The 15,678-nt window shown below is 30.7% G+C and overlaps 1 protein-coding gene across 1 annotated transcript in view; it reads right to left on the bottom strand.

Annotated features, from left to right (window-relative positions):
• Nucleotides 1–15,678, bottom strand: part of LOC139483074 (uncharacterized) — a 54,386-nt gene that overhangs the window by 21,029 nt on the left and 17,679 nt on the right. The window contains exons 17-24 of the mRNA XM_071267103.1: nt 14,208–14,362; nt 12,896–13,069; nt 12,185–12,397; nt 11,249–11,291; nt 7,833–7,996; nt 6,960–7,133; nt 2,553–2,762; nt 1,381–1,423 (exon numbers count right to left, since the gene is read on the bottom strand). Of these exons, the coding sequence (XP_071123204.1) occupies nt 1,381–1,423; nt 2,553–2,762; nt 6,960–7,133; nt 7,833–7,996; nt 11,249–11,291; nt 12,185–12,397; nt 12,896–13,069; nt 14,208–14,362 (1,176 nt within the window). The remainder of the gene's footprint in view (nt 1–1,380; nt 1,424–2,552; nt 2,763–6,959; nt 7,134–7,832; nt 7,997–11,248; nt 11,292–12,184; nt 12,398–12,895; nt 13,070–14,207; nt 14,363–15,678) is intronic.

Genomic DNA, 15,678 nt, shown 5'->3' with positions numbered 1-15,678 from the left:
TGAATTTTACAGGGTAACTATTATTTGTCAAATAGAATGATTTAAGTGCGGCAGTCAAACTAGAAATAGTTTAGGATTTTGTTTTGTTAGTTGTTTTGAGAATGGTTTCATAAACGACTAAAAATGACCTCCGGACTATGTTAATCATTACAAACTTAGATTATATGCAGATGACAGTATTAAATATACAGGTTGATCAGATCTCAAAGTGACTGCATCACACTTGCTGACTTATCTAGGTTCAGTAGCAAAGTTGGAACAAAACTGGTTAAAGGCTTTTCGTCCCCACAAATGCAAAGTCTTCATTGCCATGTATAGAAAAGAACAACCTTATGAACCTACTTATATATTTCACAATCATAAATTAAAAAACCTGAGTGAGCGCGCTCATATACCCCACGTCTTTACATTGACACTGAAGAAATAAAATAACTAAGAAAAAAACAATGGTATAAGAAAAAGAAAAAAATAATCATAATTTCCGATATGCACATCTACATAGTATGTCCTTATTATCTATAAAGTTTCCTGACATTCTGTTATGTTGTTTCAGAGGAGTTGCGAATACAAACTGTTGCAGTAGTATATTGAAGCAAATAAAATCAAAGGGGCGTAACTCATAGAAAAAAAATGAATTGTAATTTCCTGTCGATATGCACATCTACATGGTATGACCTTATTATCTGAAAAGATTTCATGAAATCTGTTGTGTAGTTTGAGTTGTGATGTCATGATAAACAGGACAGACGGACTGACGGACGGATAGACAAATGCACGGACAGACGGACGGATCAAAAACATTATACCCTCCACAACTTCGTTGCGCTGGGTATTATATGAATAACTATTATCTACTAAAAACCTTGTATTACATTTAGCCAAATGTGAAGTTGTCCAGACACATAAATTATTTCACAGCTACAAATCTTGGATGCCTAAAACTTAGCCTCGAAATATTGAACCAACATAAAATATATAGTATCTATGTTTTTTTGCCATGCATGTAACGGTAAATAAATATTAGACTGCTGATGAAACAAGTTTGGCTCTCGAACTTGATCCAACAAAATTTTGAAAAAACTAAATAAGTACTTTGAAACTGAAACTAGTATAGAGGTATCAAACAGGCCCTTTTTCATTGACTTCAATATGTTGTTATACATGTAGTTACAACGCAAAGTCAACTGGTAACCATTTGTATTCTATCTAACTTACACTATTGTTGATTCCCTTAAGTATCGTTTATTTCCAAACGACTGTTCCTAATAAACTATAATGTCGTCTGGGCTTATTTTTAAGATATCAATCTATCAAAAAGTGTTATTAATATATGTTTGTTCTGTGCATCTTTTAAACCAGACTTTTAAAAATTATACATACTCAACTCTCACTACATTCATTAGGTATTTCCGTTCAGTTGTTCCTGCAATAAAATTACAAATTTAAAAAAAATAGTATGTAACTATTAGTTATAGTAACAAGTACGAATCACTGTTGGTAAAATATCAATTATTCTTTCAGGGGTATTTCAGAAATCAATAACGGGAAACTGTCAAGCTGGTCAGTCGTACTTGCAAAAACTGTGAGGAAAAACCCTATTTTAATTAAAATATCAAAACAAATAATGTACCGTGAACAAGAAATCGGAGTCCGACAAAGCTCACTTAGGATAAGTTGACTAAAATAGATTTGGCTTTAATTTTATGTGATTTTATTTTTTGCATTAATGTCTCCAACTAGTCGGTTAAAATAGATTGCAATTTCGAAATACAGCTGTTTCACAAACTACATCTCTTTCTGCATAGACATTTTGTTTCCAGATATGATCTCTATGTATCATCTCTAAGATACACTTGTGCATATTACAAGTATAAAAACACATGACAGAGACAAAAAACCTAATTCTGAGGAAGGCTTATAGTAAAAGGATGGGTAGTACAGAATTTCAGTATAAGTATAAACGTTCAGGGGTTCGGGCCATGTTTGATACATGTCGCACAGTCCTATGTTTTGTCGTGCATATCAAATTTCCATTTTAGGTTATAATTTTGAAAAAACGTCAAAGTAAAAATTTCTTAGATTTAACCTTAAAGAGAGTTCATTTGGGATATTGGATTGTCTATATTAATAGATATGCAACCTTTAAATATTCGACTTGCAACGTTTTTGATGAAAGTAAATGAAGATTAAACGATTTGGACGCAAAACACTTACAAAATGATGTTTTATTTTTTTCGTATTATAAAAAATGATCTCCTCGCTGATACACAAGAAAGTATTTGTTTGACGAACGGACGTATCGGCAAAAGAACATACAGAGGTTTAAGATAATAGCTGTGAGTTGAGGGCATAATTAAAACATTTTTTTTATATATTTTTTATTGCATGGTCAAAAGTGTTTACGTAAGGAATCATAAATAACAAACCGTGTTATAATCAAATTATAGCTATGTATATGTTATATAGGTCTATGACGACATATCAAGTAATGTGAATAGATATTTATTTTTTATTACAATGAAAATATATCACAATGTGTATTGAATACATACCCCATTTATATCCAAATAAGTCTATCTCATGACTTAACTTCTCTATTCCAAACTTTAGTTTATAGGTACATGGATCAAGGTCAACCCAAACATTAAACGTTTTCCTCAAAATATTGTCTTTGACACAACAATTAACTGATGTACAAGATTGTCCAAGGTTACAAACAGCACTTTCTGGCAGTTTTAGCAATTTCAAATCATACTGACAATCTTTATATCATGAAAACAAAATATGCAAAAAATCAATTATTAACAGTTTCACAACGTTTAGTTGTAACTTTTTATTATAATTGATTGAAATGCTTAACAAAATGTACATGTATTACTGTATTCTAATAGCAGTCATTAAATGCCGTAATAAATATATGTATTTGTTGAAGAAATCTACATATGAAATTATTTAGCAGAACTTTTAATCCTGAATCTCGATTTAACCCATGTTGGGAAATGTGACAAAAAGCGGGAAAAAAACTCTTTGTTTGACCCTTGAATTTCAAATGAATCTCTCTGTAGACAAATACAGAGATGACCAAATGAACAACTAGACAAATATATCACAAACTAACCAAGATCTTCTCATGGATACCCCCAAAAAGTACAATCTTTGTCTCAGACACAAAAGGTCTTAATGTGCGAGTTGCCTTCCAAGAAAAACATTCATGTGTATGTATGGAACAACAATCGAATTACTAGTATATTTGATTAACCATTAGAATGGGAAGAAACATGTAATTGAAAGATATCACCACATTTCCATTTACCTCTGCTATGGTACATGAGTAAGTCTGCTGCGTACAATTGAAATACCAAAGCAAGTTAATCCAAAATATGGGGAACAGGAATGTGTCCCCGGTACACGGATGCCTCATCCGCACTATCGTTGTCTATTTTCAGTGGACCGTGAAAATGGGGAAAATGCCTAATTTAGCATTTAAAAATAAAGAGATCATATCATAGGGAACCTATATATTAAGTTTCAAGTTGATTGGACTTCAACTTCATCAAAAACTTTCTCGACCAAAAACTTTAACCTGAAGCTGGACAGACGAACGAACGGATGAACGACCGAACGAACGGAAAAACAAACAGACGAACACACAGTCCAGAACACATAATGCCCATAAATGGGGCCTACAAATGTAAAACAACTAAGTATATCGTTAATAATTACCAGAACGACGGATTCATTGATTGTGCAATAGTCACAATATTAATATAAAATGAAAATAAAAGCAATCAGACACATACTATTTTATAAGAAGTTTTGAATAGTCAAATCAGCAAAATAAACAGTCTACTCAACAAATAAAATTAAAATGTGTTCTCATCTAGTTAGTTACTTGTAGTAATACGATAAAACACAACAACAGAAATGTACCTACTAATTCTTATAGCTTCTAATAAATGGATAAGAATCAAACCAACTAAGGCATACACTACAAACCATTAAAAGTCTGAAATGGCCTATATCTGTACTCGACTGTACTGATTTTTACTCGACCAGTCTGAATTCGTCTGAGATTTACTTGATAATACTCGACTGTAGTCTGAACCATACTTAACAGTCTGAATGTGTACTTGACCAGTACTTAACCATTTTATTCGAGTCTGAACCGTACTCGACCTAGTCTGAACCGTACTCGACCTAGTCTGAACCATGCTCGACCTAGTCTGAACCATACTCGACCAAGTCTTAACCAACCTAGACCTATTCTTTGTTTCTATCAACTGAATTTTATCACTTTAGGATTTTTTTTAATTCAAATGAAATTAAAAATGTATTCAATACAGTATTGAAAGTAAAATTTCACAATAATCAATCATAATATAACTTCAACTCAATATTAATCAACACTTACATAATAATATATATCAACTTTTAGAATATGAATAAAACAAGCTGCAAATAATCTAAAAAAATGAATTGTGACTAATATTTTCAATACTTTTCAAAATTTTATGAATATTTCGGAAGTATTTATGGTAACTGGACTATTTTCACCATTGACTTAAGCCTAGTATAGATTTATGGTGTCAGTTGAATTCAGGTCATTATGCAGTGAATGTTTTTTTTATTAAGATATATATAAAATAGTATATAAAACAACTTAATGAATTTAAAAAAAAAATGAGAGCTTAAATGTTTTATTTTATTAAACCAAGAATTTAATATAATCATGATAATAGAATTTCCATAGCAATCCTTGATAACCTTTTTAAAAAAGGAAATGTATTCCAAAGTAACAGTATAATTTTTTTTCAATTAATTTAAGTATTTTTTTGTCAAATTAACATGGCATACATAAAGTACTTTAATATATTCTAATTACCTCAGTGCATGTGTGTTTTACAGGTAAAAAGAAAGCCCTATTATCTTAAATTCGTGTATTACTTATCTAGTACATACATGTATATTCGAAAGGCCTTGTTATTTAATTTAAACAGGATGTTGCAATTTTGAATCAATGTTATTTAGAACTAAATACCTCTGACCAGGTGTGATCTTATTTATGAGTTTGCCCCCAAGCAGAGGTTATAATTCATATTTCACCACTAATCAGATAAACAATTTTATTTATTTATTTAATTTTATCCCTTTTTGATACAAGTTATATACAATATATTTTTTTTTATCCTAAATATAATCAGAGATATATTTCTTTTATAAGGTTAAATTTTTTTATAAATTTTGTTGGCTGTTGTTATATATGTCAGTTAAAAAGAAATTTATTTTAACAGTTAAAAAAGTACAGTTTTTTTTGTCTAGTATGGTTCAGACTGGTCGAGTATTGTTCAGACCTTTGGTTAAGTATGGTTTAGACTGGAAAAATAGGTCGAGTACATGTCGAGAATGGGTTAAGACTGTTTCAGACTGGTCGAGTAATAGTTCAGACTAGTTTCAACGGCAAAAATAAGGGTCAAGTACGATTCAGTACAGTCAAGTATGGTTCAGACTGGGGTCGAGTAATGTCAAGTAAAAGTCAGACCAATTCAGACTGGTCGAGTAAAAATCAGTACAGTCGAGTGCAGATATAGGCCATTTCAGACTTTAATGGTTTGTAGTGATAGACAACCAAGATTTCCATGTAAATTTAAAGCATGCGACGACTGTGAACAATGGATACATGTAACCTTATTTGAGTCTTGTTCCGAACTAAACAACTCTTAAATATAAGTACACTTTATATCAAATGTAGTTTATAACAAATATTCAATTCTAAATATATCGATCTCTCCTTTTATAGCAGACAGAATAGCTGAGACATCCAGCCGGTGTTAATCAAGATCAAGTATGAAATTCACAACACTGTATTGTTCATAATCCACTGCACTGGACATGATTAACAAAATAAAGTCAGTCAACAGAAGACAGATTTTAGTCTTAAACGATTAATTAGATCTTTACATCATCTGAAATTTCTGAACAACAAACTAGTATGACATTTAAAGTCTTGTTTGTGAATTTTCAGACTTATAAACTGCGTATATTAAGAAATGTTCAGACCATGCGACTATTCGATAGTGTTCCATAGTTTCTGAGACTATATAATATGATGTTGATGCGAAAAGACAAAAAATTGAAAATAACAATTACTGACCAGTCTGGCCATAGACTGACCAGATCTCAATCGACTTCAAGTAAATTATCAATGCAGTAAATAATATACCGAAGTGGACTTATATAAAAATTAAAACACAAAACCAAAACGATAACAAATGTTTACCTTATCTACGATTGGGAAAAGGGAAACTGCATGGAAGAGTTGTGATAGTTACATTGTCATGATACAAATAAAAAAAAATCATAGAAAGTAAATACTTAGAGGGTAACCATTAATGTTGAAAAAATGACACAAGAATTTATTATTGAAAGAGCTAGTAAAACACCATAGACAAAAGCGTACAAAAATAAGTCATAAAGGCACATTCCTATAAATTAACACCACCATACGATGGAAAATAAAGAAGAAACACAAATTTCTATACTATTACATATAGACGGACAACAAGATATTAAATGCCAACTAGACCACAGTTAGAGCAACTTCTATCAAAGAAAATAAACAGCAATACCATTTCTGATTATTTCAAAGGAGAACTCAGAATTACTCTGAATGCATGATCTGATAGGAAGTAGTTAGGACAGTCTGTTGTTGTTTTCTTCGTAAAAATGCACTAAGAAGAAAAAGTTTTTAGGCCGGTTATTTGCAATTTTGTTTTGCGAGGATCCACTCGTTCAATATTAAATTGAACTTCCCCATAGGAAAAAGGAGAACATATTAACGTATATTAAAATTTCACTGGCTCCTACATATTCTAAAAGGTTTATCATACACAAATTTGAAAATATTTTCCCAAGCTGTGTTTTGCACATACTACTTTTTTAATATGTTTAGTAAAACTTACCATTTTTCCAGCCATTTTTACTAGGGAAATATATTCCATCATTAAGACTACAAGGATTATCCATCAGGTAGGAAGAAATACCAAGCTTTTGAAATAATTTATTGACAAGAAACTGTGGCAACAAATCCGAAGTGTTGTAACCATAATATTGTATAAAATTATTTAGTGAAAACCCTGTAAAATGAATTAACAAAAATAAATTTAACAGTGTCATAAAGCGGGAGGTTTGGCTATCCATTAATCAAGGTTCAATCAGTCATTGTTTTCTTAAACCGTCCTGTCTGTATCAGGTAAGTAAAAATCACTTCTTATCAAAGAGTTCGTTTTTATGTATTTTGGTTTCCCGATGTTCCTTTTTTTTCCTCTTATAGTTCATGTGTTCCTTCGGTTTTGGTTTGTAACCCGGATTTGTTTTTTTTTCTCAATCGATTTATTACTTTTGCATGACCTTGAGCTAGAGCAGAAATGTATTACTAAGGAGCAACTTCTTTGTTTTAGCTTATATTAAGATCAATTAGGTAATGTGAACAAATTTATCATTATTCAAATCATCTTCAAAAATTCAACAACAAACCTAATTTTCGTTAATTTATCCTTCTTCTTGCATCTCAGATGAATATGATTTGATTTTTATTTCATATCATGGTGCCCAATTGGTCTTTCAATTTGTTACCATATAATTGTTTTATTACTACTAGTGAACTGTAAGCCTCTTTACTAGCCAACACAAAATGTTGAAGGCATTTTGCATGGTTACACTTAGAAAATAATTTAACTTTAAGTGGTTTATCTGCTCACACAAAATATCTTAATTTACAAAATTGTATTAGAATAAACCTTGTACAAATTAGATCCAGTAAACATGATTCTTACCAGGAATAGAAAATCCTGACTCCCAGTCACACAGAATTTTGGGTATCAAACTATCTTTAAACAGCACAAAGTCATACAAACATGGGTCATCAGATTCAAAACATACACTTATATTCATGTTAACAAGAAACTTCCTTTGTTCTGGTAAATCATCAATAGAATATCTAGTAAAAAAAGAATAGAAATGTAAAGACCAAAGAAATAATGTAGATACACATCAATTTTGATATTCATACATTTTGTACATTATAACATAATCCGAATATAAGAGGTATTTCAAAGCTTAAACAGTCACAAAAACAGATATCATCATGCATTGCCTTTTTTATGCAACATTCAAGCAGCACCTGCATACGGGGTATATATCTATCCCCCAATTAATACGATATTCCCGTGCTTGCATTTCATATCATGATTTTCTTGATAGAGAGTTGCTGTTTACAAAGAAGCTATTAACCAAGAGTTCCAAATGGTGAAGTTAAAATCATCCCTTCGTAAGTTTTACGGACGCCATCACGAGTTGGTTGACTGTTATGAAATAATCGTTTCACAAATGATATCGGATATGTTCCTTACGTCGTACCTACAATTCCCTTCCCTTTCATGAATGTGACCTACCGAATTAGACTATTTACCGGATTTGTTATCACATAAGCATCACGACGGGTGCCACATGTGGAGCAGGATCTGCTTACCCTTCCGGAGCACATGAGATCAACCCTAGTTTTTGGTGGGGTTCGTGTTGTTTATTCTTTAGTTTTCAATGTTGCGTCATGTGTACTATTGTTTGTCTGCTTGTCTTTTTCATTTTAAGCCATGGTGTTGTCAGTTTATTTTCGATTTATAAGTTTGACTGTCCGTTTGGTATCTTTCGTCCCTCTTTTATGCGACATTGAAATGGGTATTTCTTTTCCCTAAAATCGTGTCAACAATACAAGATATGTATACAATTACAAACAGTCAATTAAAAAAATATTGTTCTTTCCAAGAAGTATGATATTCAACACGTCATAATCATTCTTAAACAGTATATAACAATCTGTTTTTGGTCAATGAATATAAAAACAACATTACTTATAATTTTAAGCTGCAAATAAGACTTTACAACAAATGCAGCATTCAATATATACGATCTATAAAAACAATCACATCAAATTGATTTTTGAATATCTAAATAATTCGAAGCAGTAGTTGAAAGACCTTAGTTCAAGCATTAAATGAATATATTACATATTTAGGAAGAGACTGCTATAAAAAATCTCTTACTTGTGTAATCATGTTTAGCAGCTTTATAAAACTTGAATGAATCTTAATATATAGAACGCATAGTTGACTGCCTAATTAAGCATTATATATGTAATGTTCTATAAAAAAATTCGTAAGGGTTCCACGGAACCCAGTGTCTCGCCTACTTTTTCTGTTAATCGCAGACACAACAAAAATGAGGAAAAACATCAATAAAAATTTCCCTCACGATACTGTCTTTTGATTGAAAGAAGATTCCAAGTTTGGTAAAAAAATCCAGGATAGTTTATGAATCTAATAAATGTTTTATAAACTTTAACTGCAGACTGTATGTAATGTTAACTGGAAGAAAAACTAAGTCCATTTATAAGTAAAATACGGAAAAAGTGAATTTTTTTTTTAACAAATTTACTTCTGAATAATATCTTATGATCAGAAATAACTTTTTGTCTAAGTTTGGTAGAAATCCAGGATAGTTTAAGAACATTATAAAAATTTTAAAAACTTAAACCACAGAGTGAATGTTTTGTTTCTGGCAAAAAAACTAAGTCCATTTATAAGTAAAATACGGAAAAGTGAAAATTTATTTTTACAAAATTTTCTTCTTGATACTATCTTATGATCATAAACAAGCTTCTGTCCAAGTTTGGTAGAAATCCAGGATAGTTTAAGAACATTATAAAAATTTTAAAAACTTAAACCACAGAGTGAATGTTTTGTTTCTGGCAAAAAAACTAAGTCCATTTATAAGTAAAATACGGAAAAGTGAAAATTTATTTTTACAAAATTTTCTTCTTGTCGGATACTATCTTATGATCATAAACAAGCTTCTGTCCAAGTTTGGTACAAATCAAGGATAGTTTATCAAAGTTATTAAAATTTTAAAAACTTTAACCACAGAGTGAATGTAATGTTTCCTCGCAGAAAAACTAAGTCCATTTATAAGTAAAATACGGAAAAGTGGAAATTTATTTTCACAACATTTTCTTCTTGATACTATCTTATGATCATAAACAAGCTTCTGTTCTAGTTTGGTACATATCAAGGATAGTTTATGAAAGTTATTAAAATTTTAAAAACTTTAACCACAGAGTGAATGTAATGTTTCCTCGCAGAAAAACTAAGTCCATTTATAAGTAAAATACGGAAAAAATGGAATTTTATTTTTACAAAATTTACTTCTGGATACTTTCTTATGATCATAAACAAGCTTCTGTCCAAGTTTGGTGGAAATTCAGTATAGTTTAAGAAAGTTATTAAAATTTCAAAAACTTTAACCACAGAGTGAATATTTGTGGACGCCGCCGCCGCCGCCGACGACTACGACGACGCCGACGACGACGCCGACGACGACGGAATGTAGGATCGCTTAGTCTCGCTTTTTCGACTAAAGTCGAAGGCTCGACAAAAATATTACAAAGGTGTTTTGGTGACGTATACATTTTTGTGACGTCGTGCAAATGATGTTGATTAGGTAATTTCAACAAATATAACTTTGTTTTATCTTGTCATTGTTTTAACAATAAATTCGTTTGGCATAATTCCTGATTTGTAGATGTCTTAACCTAAAATTAAAATTAAACTAAAGCTTATTATCGATATCATTTCATTTATATCGTTCAGAACAAAAACATCTAGTCATAAGAAGATAAAGGAAACCACTTTTTTACATTAAATACTTTAAATACGTAAACTTGCAAAACTGACCGATATGTATGTTATGGTTTATTACATTGTTTTATATTTAGAAAAATAAATAATGAGGAGGTTCTTGAATTCTCATCCAGACCAAAAAACCAAATAATTGACATACTGTATAGCGAGTTATTTTCGCGGGATGTACATTTTCGCTTATTGTCGTAGAGAGTCAAAAATTGCAAAATAAATTCCATCAATTTAAAATTGCGCATGCAAAAGTTTTGAATCAGTCAAAATATTTCGCATGCATTATTCAATGAAAATCGTAAAATTGTACACCCGCGAAAAAAAAACCCCGCTTTACGGTATACAGAGTAACGGACATCTACATCGATATATATAAAACTTTAAAAAGAAATATTATTATTATCCTAAATAGTTGTATATATTGGTTAAGTATTAAGCTCTGTTTTCTTTATAAATAAGATGCCGAAGTGCTCGAACCATGTAATGATATCAATAAATATACTTACCCGATACGAATAACTCCTTTCATGTTGAAGTGATGAATCTTTCCTAAAAATACAACGCTAATTCTAAATCTTGATTACAATATCAAAGAGCAATGACTTCATGGATTTCGATGAAATTGTTTCAATTTAACTTTTGAATGTATCCTTTCTACAGTTTTGAAGATAATATGTGTACCCACAATCATCCCAATTTAGAAAAAAAACTAGTTGTGTTGATCAAACTGTATTTGGCTTATCAATTGAACTTTCAAGATAATACGAAAGCTAGTTATAGTGGGACATAATAATTACTAATTGGATAGCTTTCTAATTTCGTTTTGTAGAACTTGCATTAATAATTATCTATATCGGTTATGATTTGTAACTATCTTTTATTTGACCTTTTAAACATTTTTTATTCGAACGTCACTGATGAGTCTTTCGTAGACGAAACTCGCGTCTGGCATAAATATAAAATTCTAATCCTGTTATCTATGATGAGTTTATTTATCATTTGTTTACCATTTGATCCGGGTGGTGTCCGGTTTTATGGACCTTTCCCTTTTCAAATTTACCTTGGAGTTTGGAATTTGTTTGGAACAGTTTTGAAGTAATAGGTTTAGTCAAAATAAGAAAATGAATCAAAATTGTCATTTTAGGACACTTTACTCCTATCCAATTAAAAGTAATCTATATTTTTTGTAAGAAATTGATAGAATGCAGATTACTTGTTTGATTTTCTATTATGCCTTTTGACCTATGTTTTTTGTTAAGCTATGTATATTGATTTGCAAGACCAAAGACAAATATATTATCTTATCCACGGATGAGGATTGAAATAGGTCCAGTAGTATAAGAGAATAAAACTTTTTGAAGGACATTATGATGGCAACACATCATAGTTTTGTAAAAAAAAATCGCATTTTAAAGCAAGTTGAACTAAGAGGTGATACAAACCATATTCAATACTTGTAAGGTTCATTGGTTCAAGCTGCAATCTGTCGATTCCAATTGTAAATGTATTGTTACATACATTTAAATCAAACAGCACATGGAAAGATCTGTGTAAAAACTCTACATCAACACAACAGTCTATCGCTGTACAATGTGATAAAATGACACATGTAGCTGGTATATTCAGAGGAGATGTTGATACACTCAGTGGACATTCTAAATAAAGATAATTTATCAAAGAATAATATATTCTTATATATTTTAATAATTCGGTCGTTCAGATGTGTTAGTACATTTAATTAGTATTATAATAAAGCCTCAGAAATCACTTGTACACTAATTCTATATCTTAAACGCCCATTTGATATAATCATTAACTATCAGATGTAACACATATAGAATTGTCTAAAAGCTACTTAACACTTCTGATTTGCCTGTCAGCAAATTGTCTGAAGAGTATTGTTAATTTACTATTGAATAGCATCTAAAAGCACATACAAATCAGAAACTTGAAGAGAGTTTGACATATCTTTCCCTCACCCCTATCCCCACCCCAGAAAAAAATCTCATCAATGCAACTTGTAAATATAACACCCTTTTAAGCTCAGTGCCATCAGTAAATTAATACAATTCATTGTGTTTCTTATTGCCTCGTTTTAATTATTTTATCTATAATGATATCAATTTTTCTATGATCTACAACAGTTTATATACCTGATTTCCATCCATGTATAGACGGACTGTATTTATTGAGTGACCTCTCACAAGATAAACTATGTATTATGTTGCCAATACCAAGTGTTTCAATTAGCGATGATGTCATTGCTTTAGTTAGCACCTCTTCCGATGATACGTTATAATTCTGCAACCAATTTTTCAAAGAAAATTCTGAAAATAAATAAAAGTTGTAATGTATAAATAGCTGAAATAGATGAATCTTATTACTTCCCCTTACACACATGACTCCTTTTATAGTGATAATACAGGTAATGCTGTAATTAAAGTTATGAAATGATACTTCTTTTCAAAGTGAAAAATTATGTTGCCAATTTCTTTCCATTAGGATCTTTATACAGGAAAACACCTTGGTGATTTCACATTTTAATATAAAAATATAGAGATTGGTATGGGAACCAATGAGACAACCACCCTCCATATACATGATATAGTTTATATGAAGTGGATACGAGCAACTGTCATCTTGCCTTTACCAGTTGAAATTCCCATACAGCATAAACGGTTATAAAAAGTCTTAACACTAAAAAATTGTAAAGAGAAAACAAAATTTCATTTATGACAAACTATATGCGAAAAACAAATATGACAAACATGAACCAACAAGAACCACTGAACTACCGGCTCATGATTTTAAGTACTTTAAGAAATTGTAAACAGGTTTAACAGTCTCCCCAACCTTTCCTTAATCTGGGATAGTGGTGTAGAACGACTTATTAGAACATTGAAAAACTCAATTGATTGGTATTAGACGAATAACTTACATCAACATACTACACACAAGCTACTGAAATATGTGTACTCGGGATTTCTGAAGTTCATCAGTGTGACTAATGGCAGCAGTTATATCAACAAAGGTGTAACATTATGACGAATTAGATAACTGTACAAACAAATACCTCCAACGGGAATTTGTTTGATCTGCCTTGGATTATTATTCTTCATATGATATAACATGATAATGTGCAGTTTACCGCAAATAAAAAAAGTTAGATTCACAAGAGTATCAACCAATTAACAATTAACAATTAACTTTGCAAATTATAATACAATGTAATGTTAATATAGCCGATACTGTTGTATTAGCAATAACTTCATTAACTGTCATTTTTAGACCACAGCGTCACTTGAGTAGAAGGATATAATAATCGTTCAGGAGTACTGCTGCTTTTGTTTATGTAGTGTTTTTTTTTATCGTCTACCGTCTCTTTATAATATACTTTTTGCAATGGTGTTGTGGGTTATTATCAGTATGTTTTGAATGAAGTAAGCGGAAATACTACATTCTCACCATGTATTTGAAAACCAGTGTTCCAATTGCATAACGGTTGCTGGAAAATCGTTTTCTTCAATATCACATAATGAAACATATTCAATCCTTGATCAAACTGTATACTGATATTAAAATCCACAATGAAGACATGATGGTTTCTTGTTATCTTGTAACTGCAAAATATAAAGTATATTGTTTTAAAAACGACTATTAAATTAGAGACTTTTATCTTGGAAAAATATAAGAGTAAAGCTACACCAAATTAAAAATATTTTTTAAATCCTCTGTACCACAAACAAGAGAGGGCAATAACGCGACGATTATTGTTATAGTGTGGAGGGTTAATGTTTCAAAAAATAAATTTGACAACACTTCAGTTTTTAGAGCGAAAATGAATGTTCTATAACAAAGACAATTCATTTTATTTTAAATCTGCGGAACTATTCAATAATTTGTATTATATTATTTAGTCATAATCCTGAATCCTAATGATCATGAAAAAAATTATTTCCAATTCTTCTCTTTCAACTATTCACTCCAAAATTAAATGAATGTTTCTTATGTTGTCATAAAAATATTTTAGTTTAATTAAAACATTTTGCAGACCGACCTAAATATGTTAGTTAACATAGTATCACGGCCGACACTCGGCTAACCGAGAGTTTGGTCGGTTAATCTATATTGAGTATGCGGCTGTATCGGCGGTTGGTCTGTTAATCGGGTTGGTTATACGTTTGTTAAGAGTAAAACTCACAATTTAATGTTAAACTCTGTTAAATATACAGATTTTTGCCATATAATGAGAACCACATCAAAAAAAGAAAAGTGTCTGACAAAATGATATCTATCATAGAACATTTTCCACCAGTAAAAAAAATGCATAGCCTGCGCAGTTTTAAGTAAAACGAAAAGGCGTCTCGAAAGTATGTGGTTTTTATGCTTGTACGCATAGCAATATTTTGGATAAAAGGCTAAAAAACATTTTTATATATGATTTAAAGGACACAAAATAGTACTTTGGTTCTAAAAAAATAATTGTCATTGATAAATATTTCATAATTGTTATATAAGTTGAGTAATACCACATTTTAATGAATATTAGGGGAATACAGTCTGTTAATGGGTTGGACAATTTAAATCGTGTCAGTTAAGAGTTATTTAGCCACGACAATAGTCTTAAGCTTACTACCTTTAGTTTATATTTTCACATTGAAAAAAATGAGATGTACTTGTGACGAAAAAATTACAATACGGTGCAACAGTATCCTTATAGAAAGAGAACTTTTATTTTAATTTTATTTCTTTGCATTTCATTGAAGGGTGTGTCACTTCAATATAGCGTTATGTGAACTGATTGGCCGCTCGAATTCGCACGAATTTATTATTTACGCCAAGTTATCAATCAGCCTTATTTTTTTTTGTCTGTTCAAAGTCTGTAACATTTATGAATCTGTCATGTGTTGCAATGCAGCTGGTTAAATTCCATGCG

Source organism: Mytilus edulis, chromosome 7 (assembly GCF_963676685.1).
Source record: "Mytilus edulis chromosome 7, xbMytEdul2.2, whole genome shotgun sequence".
Lineage (NCBI taxonomy): Eukaryota > Metazoa > Mollusca > Bivalvia > Mytilida > Mytilidae > Mytilus > Mytilus edulis.
This window is presented reverse-complemented; position numbering and strand designations above follow the sequence as displayed.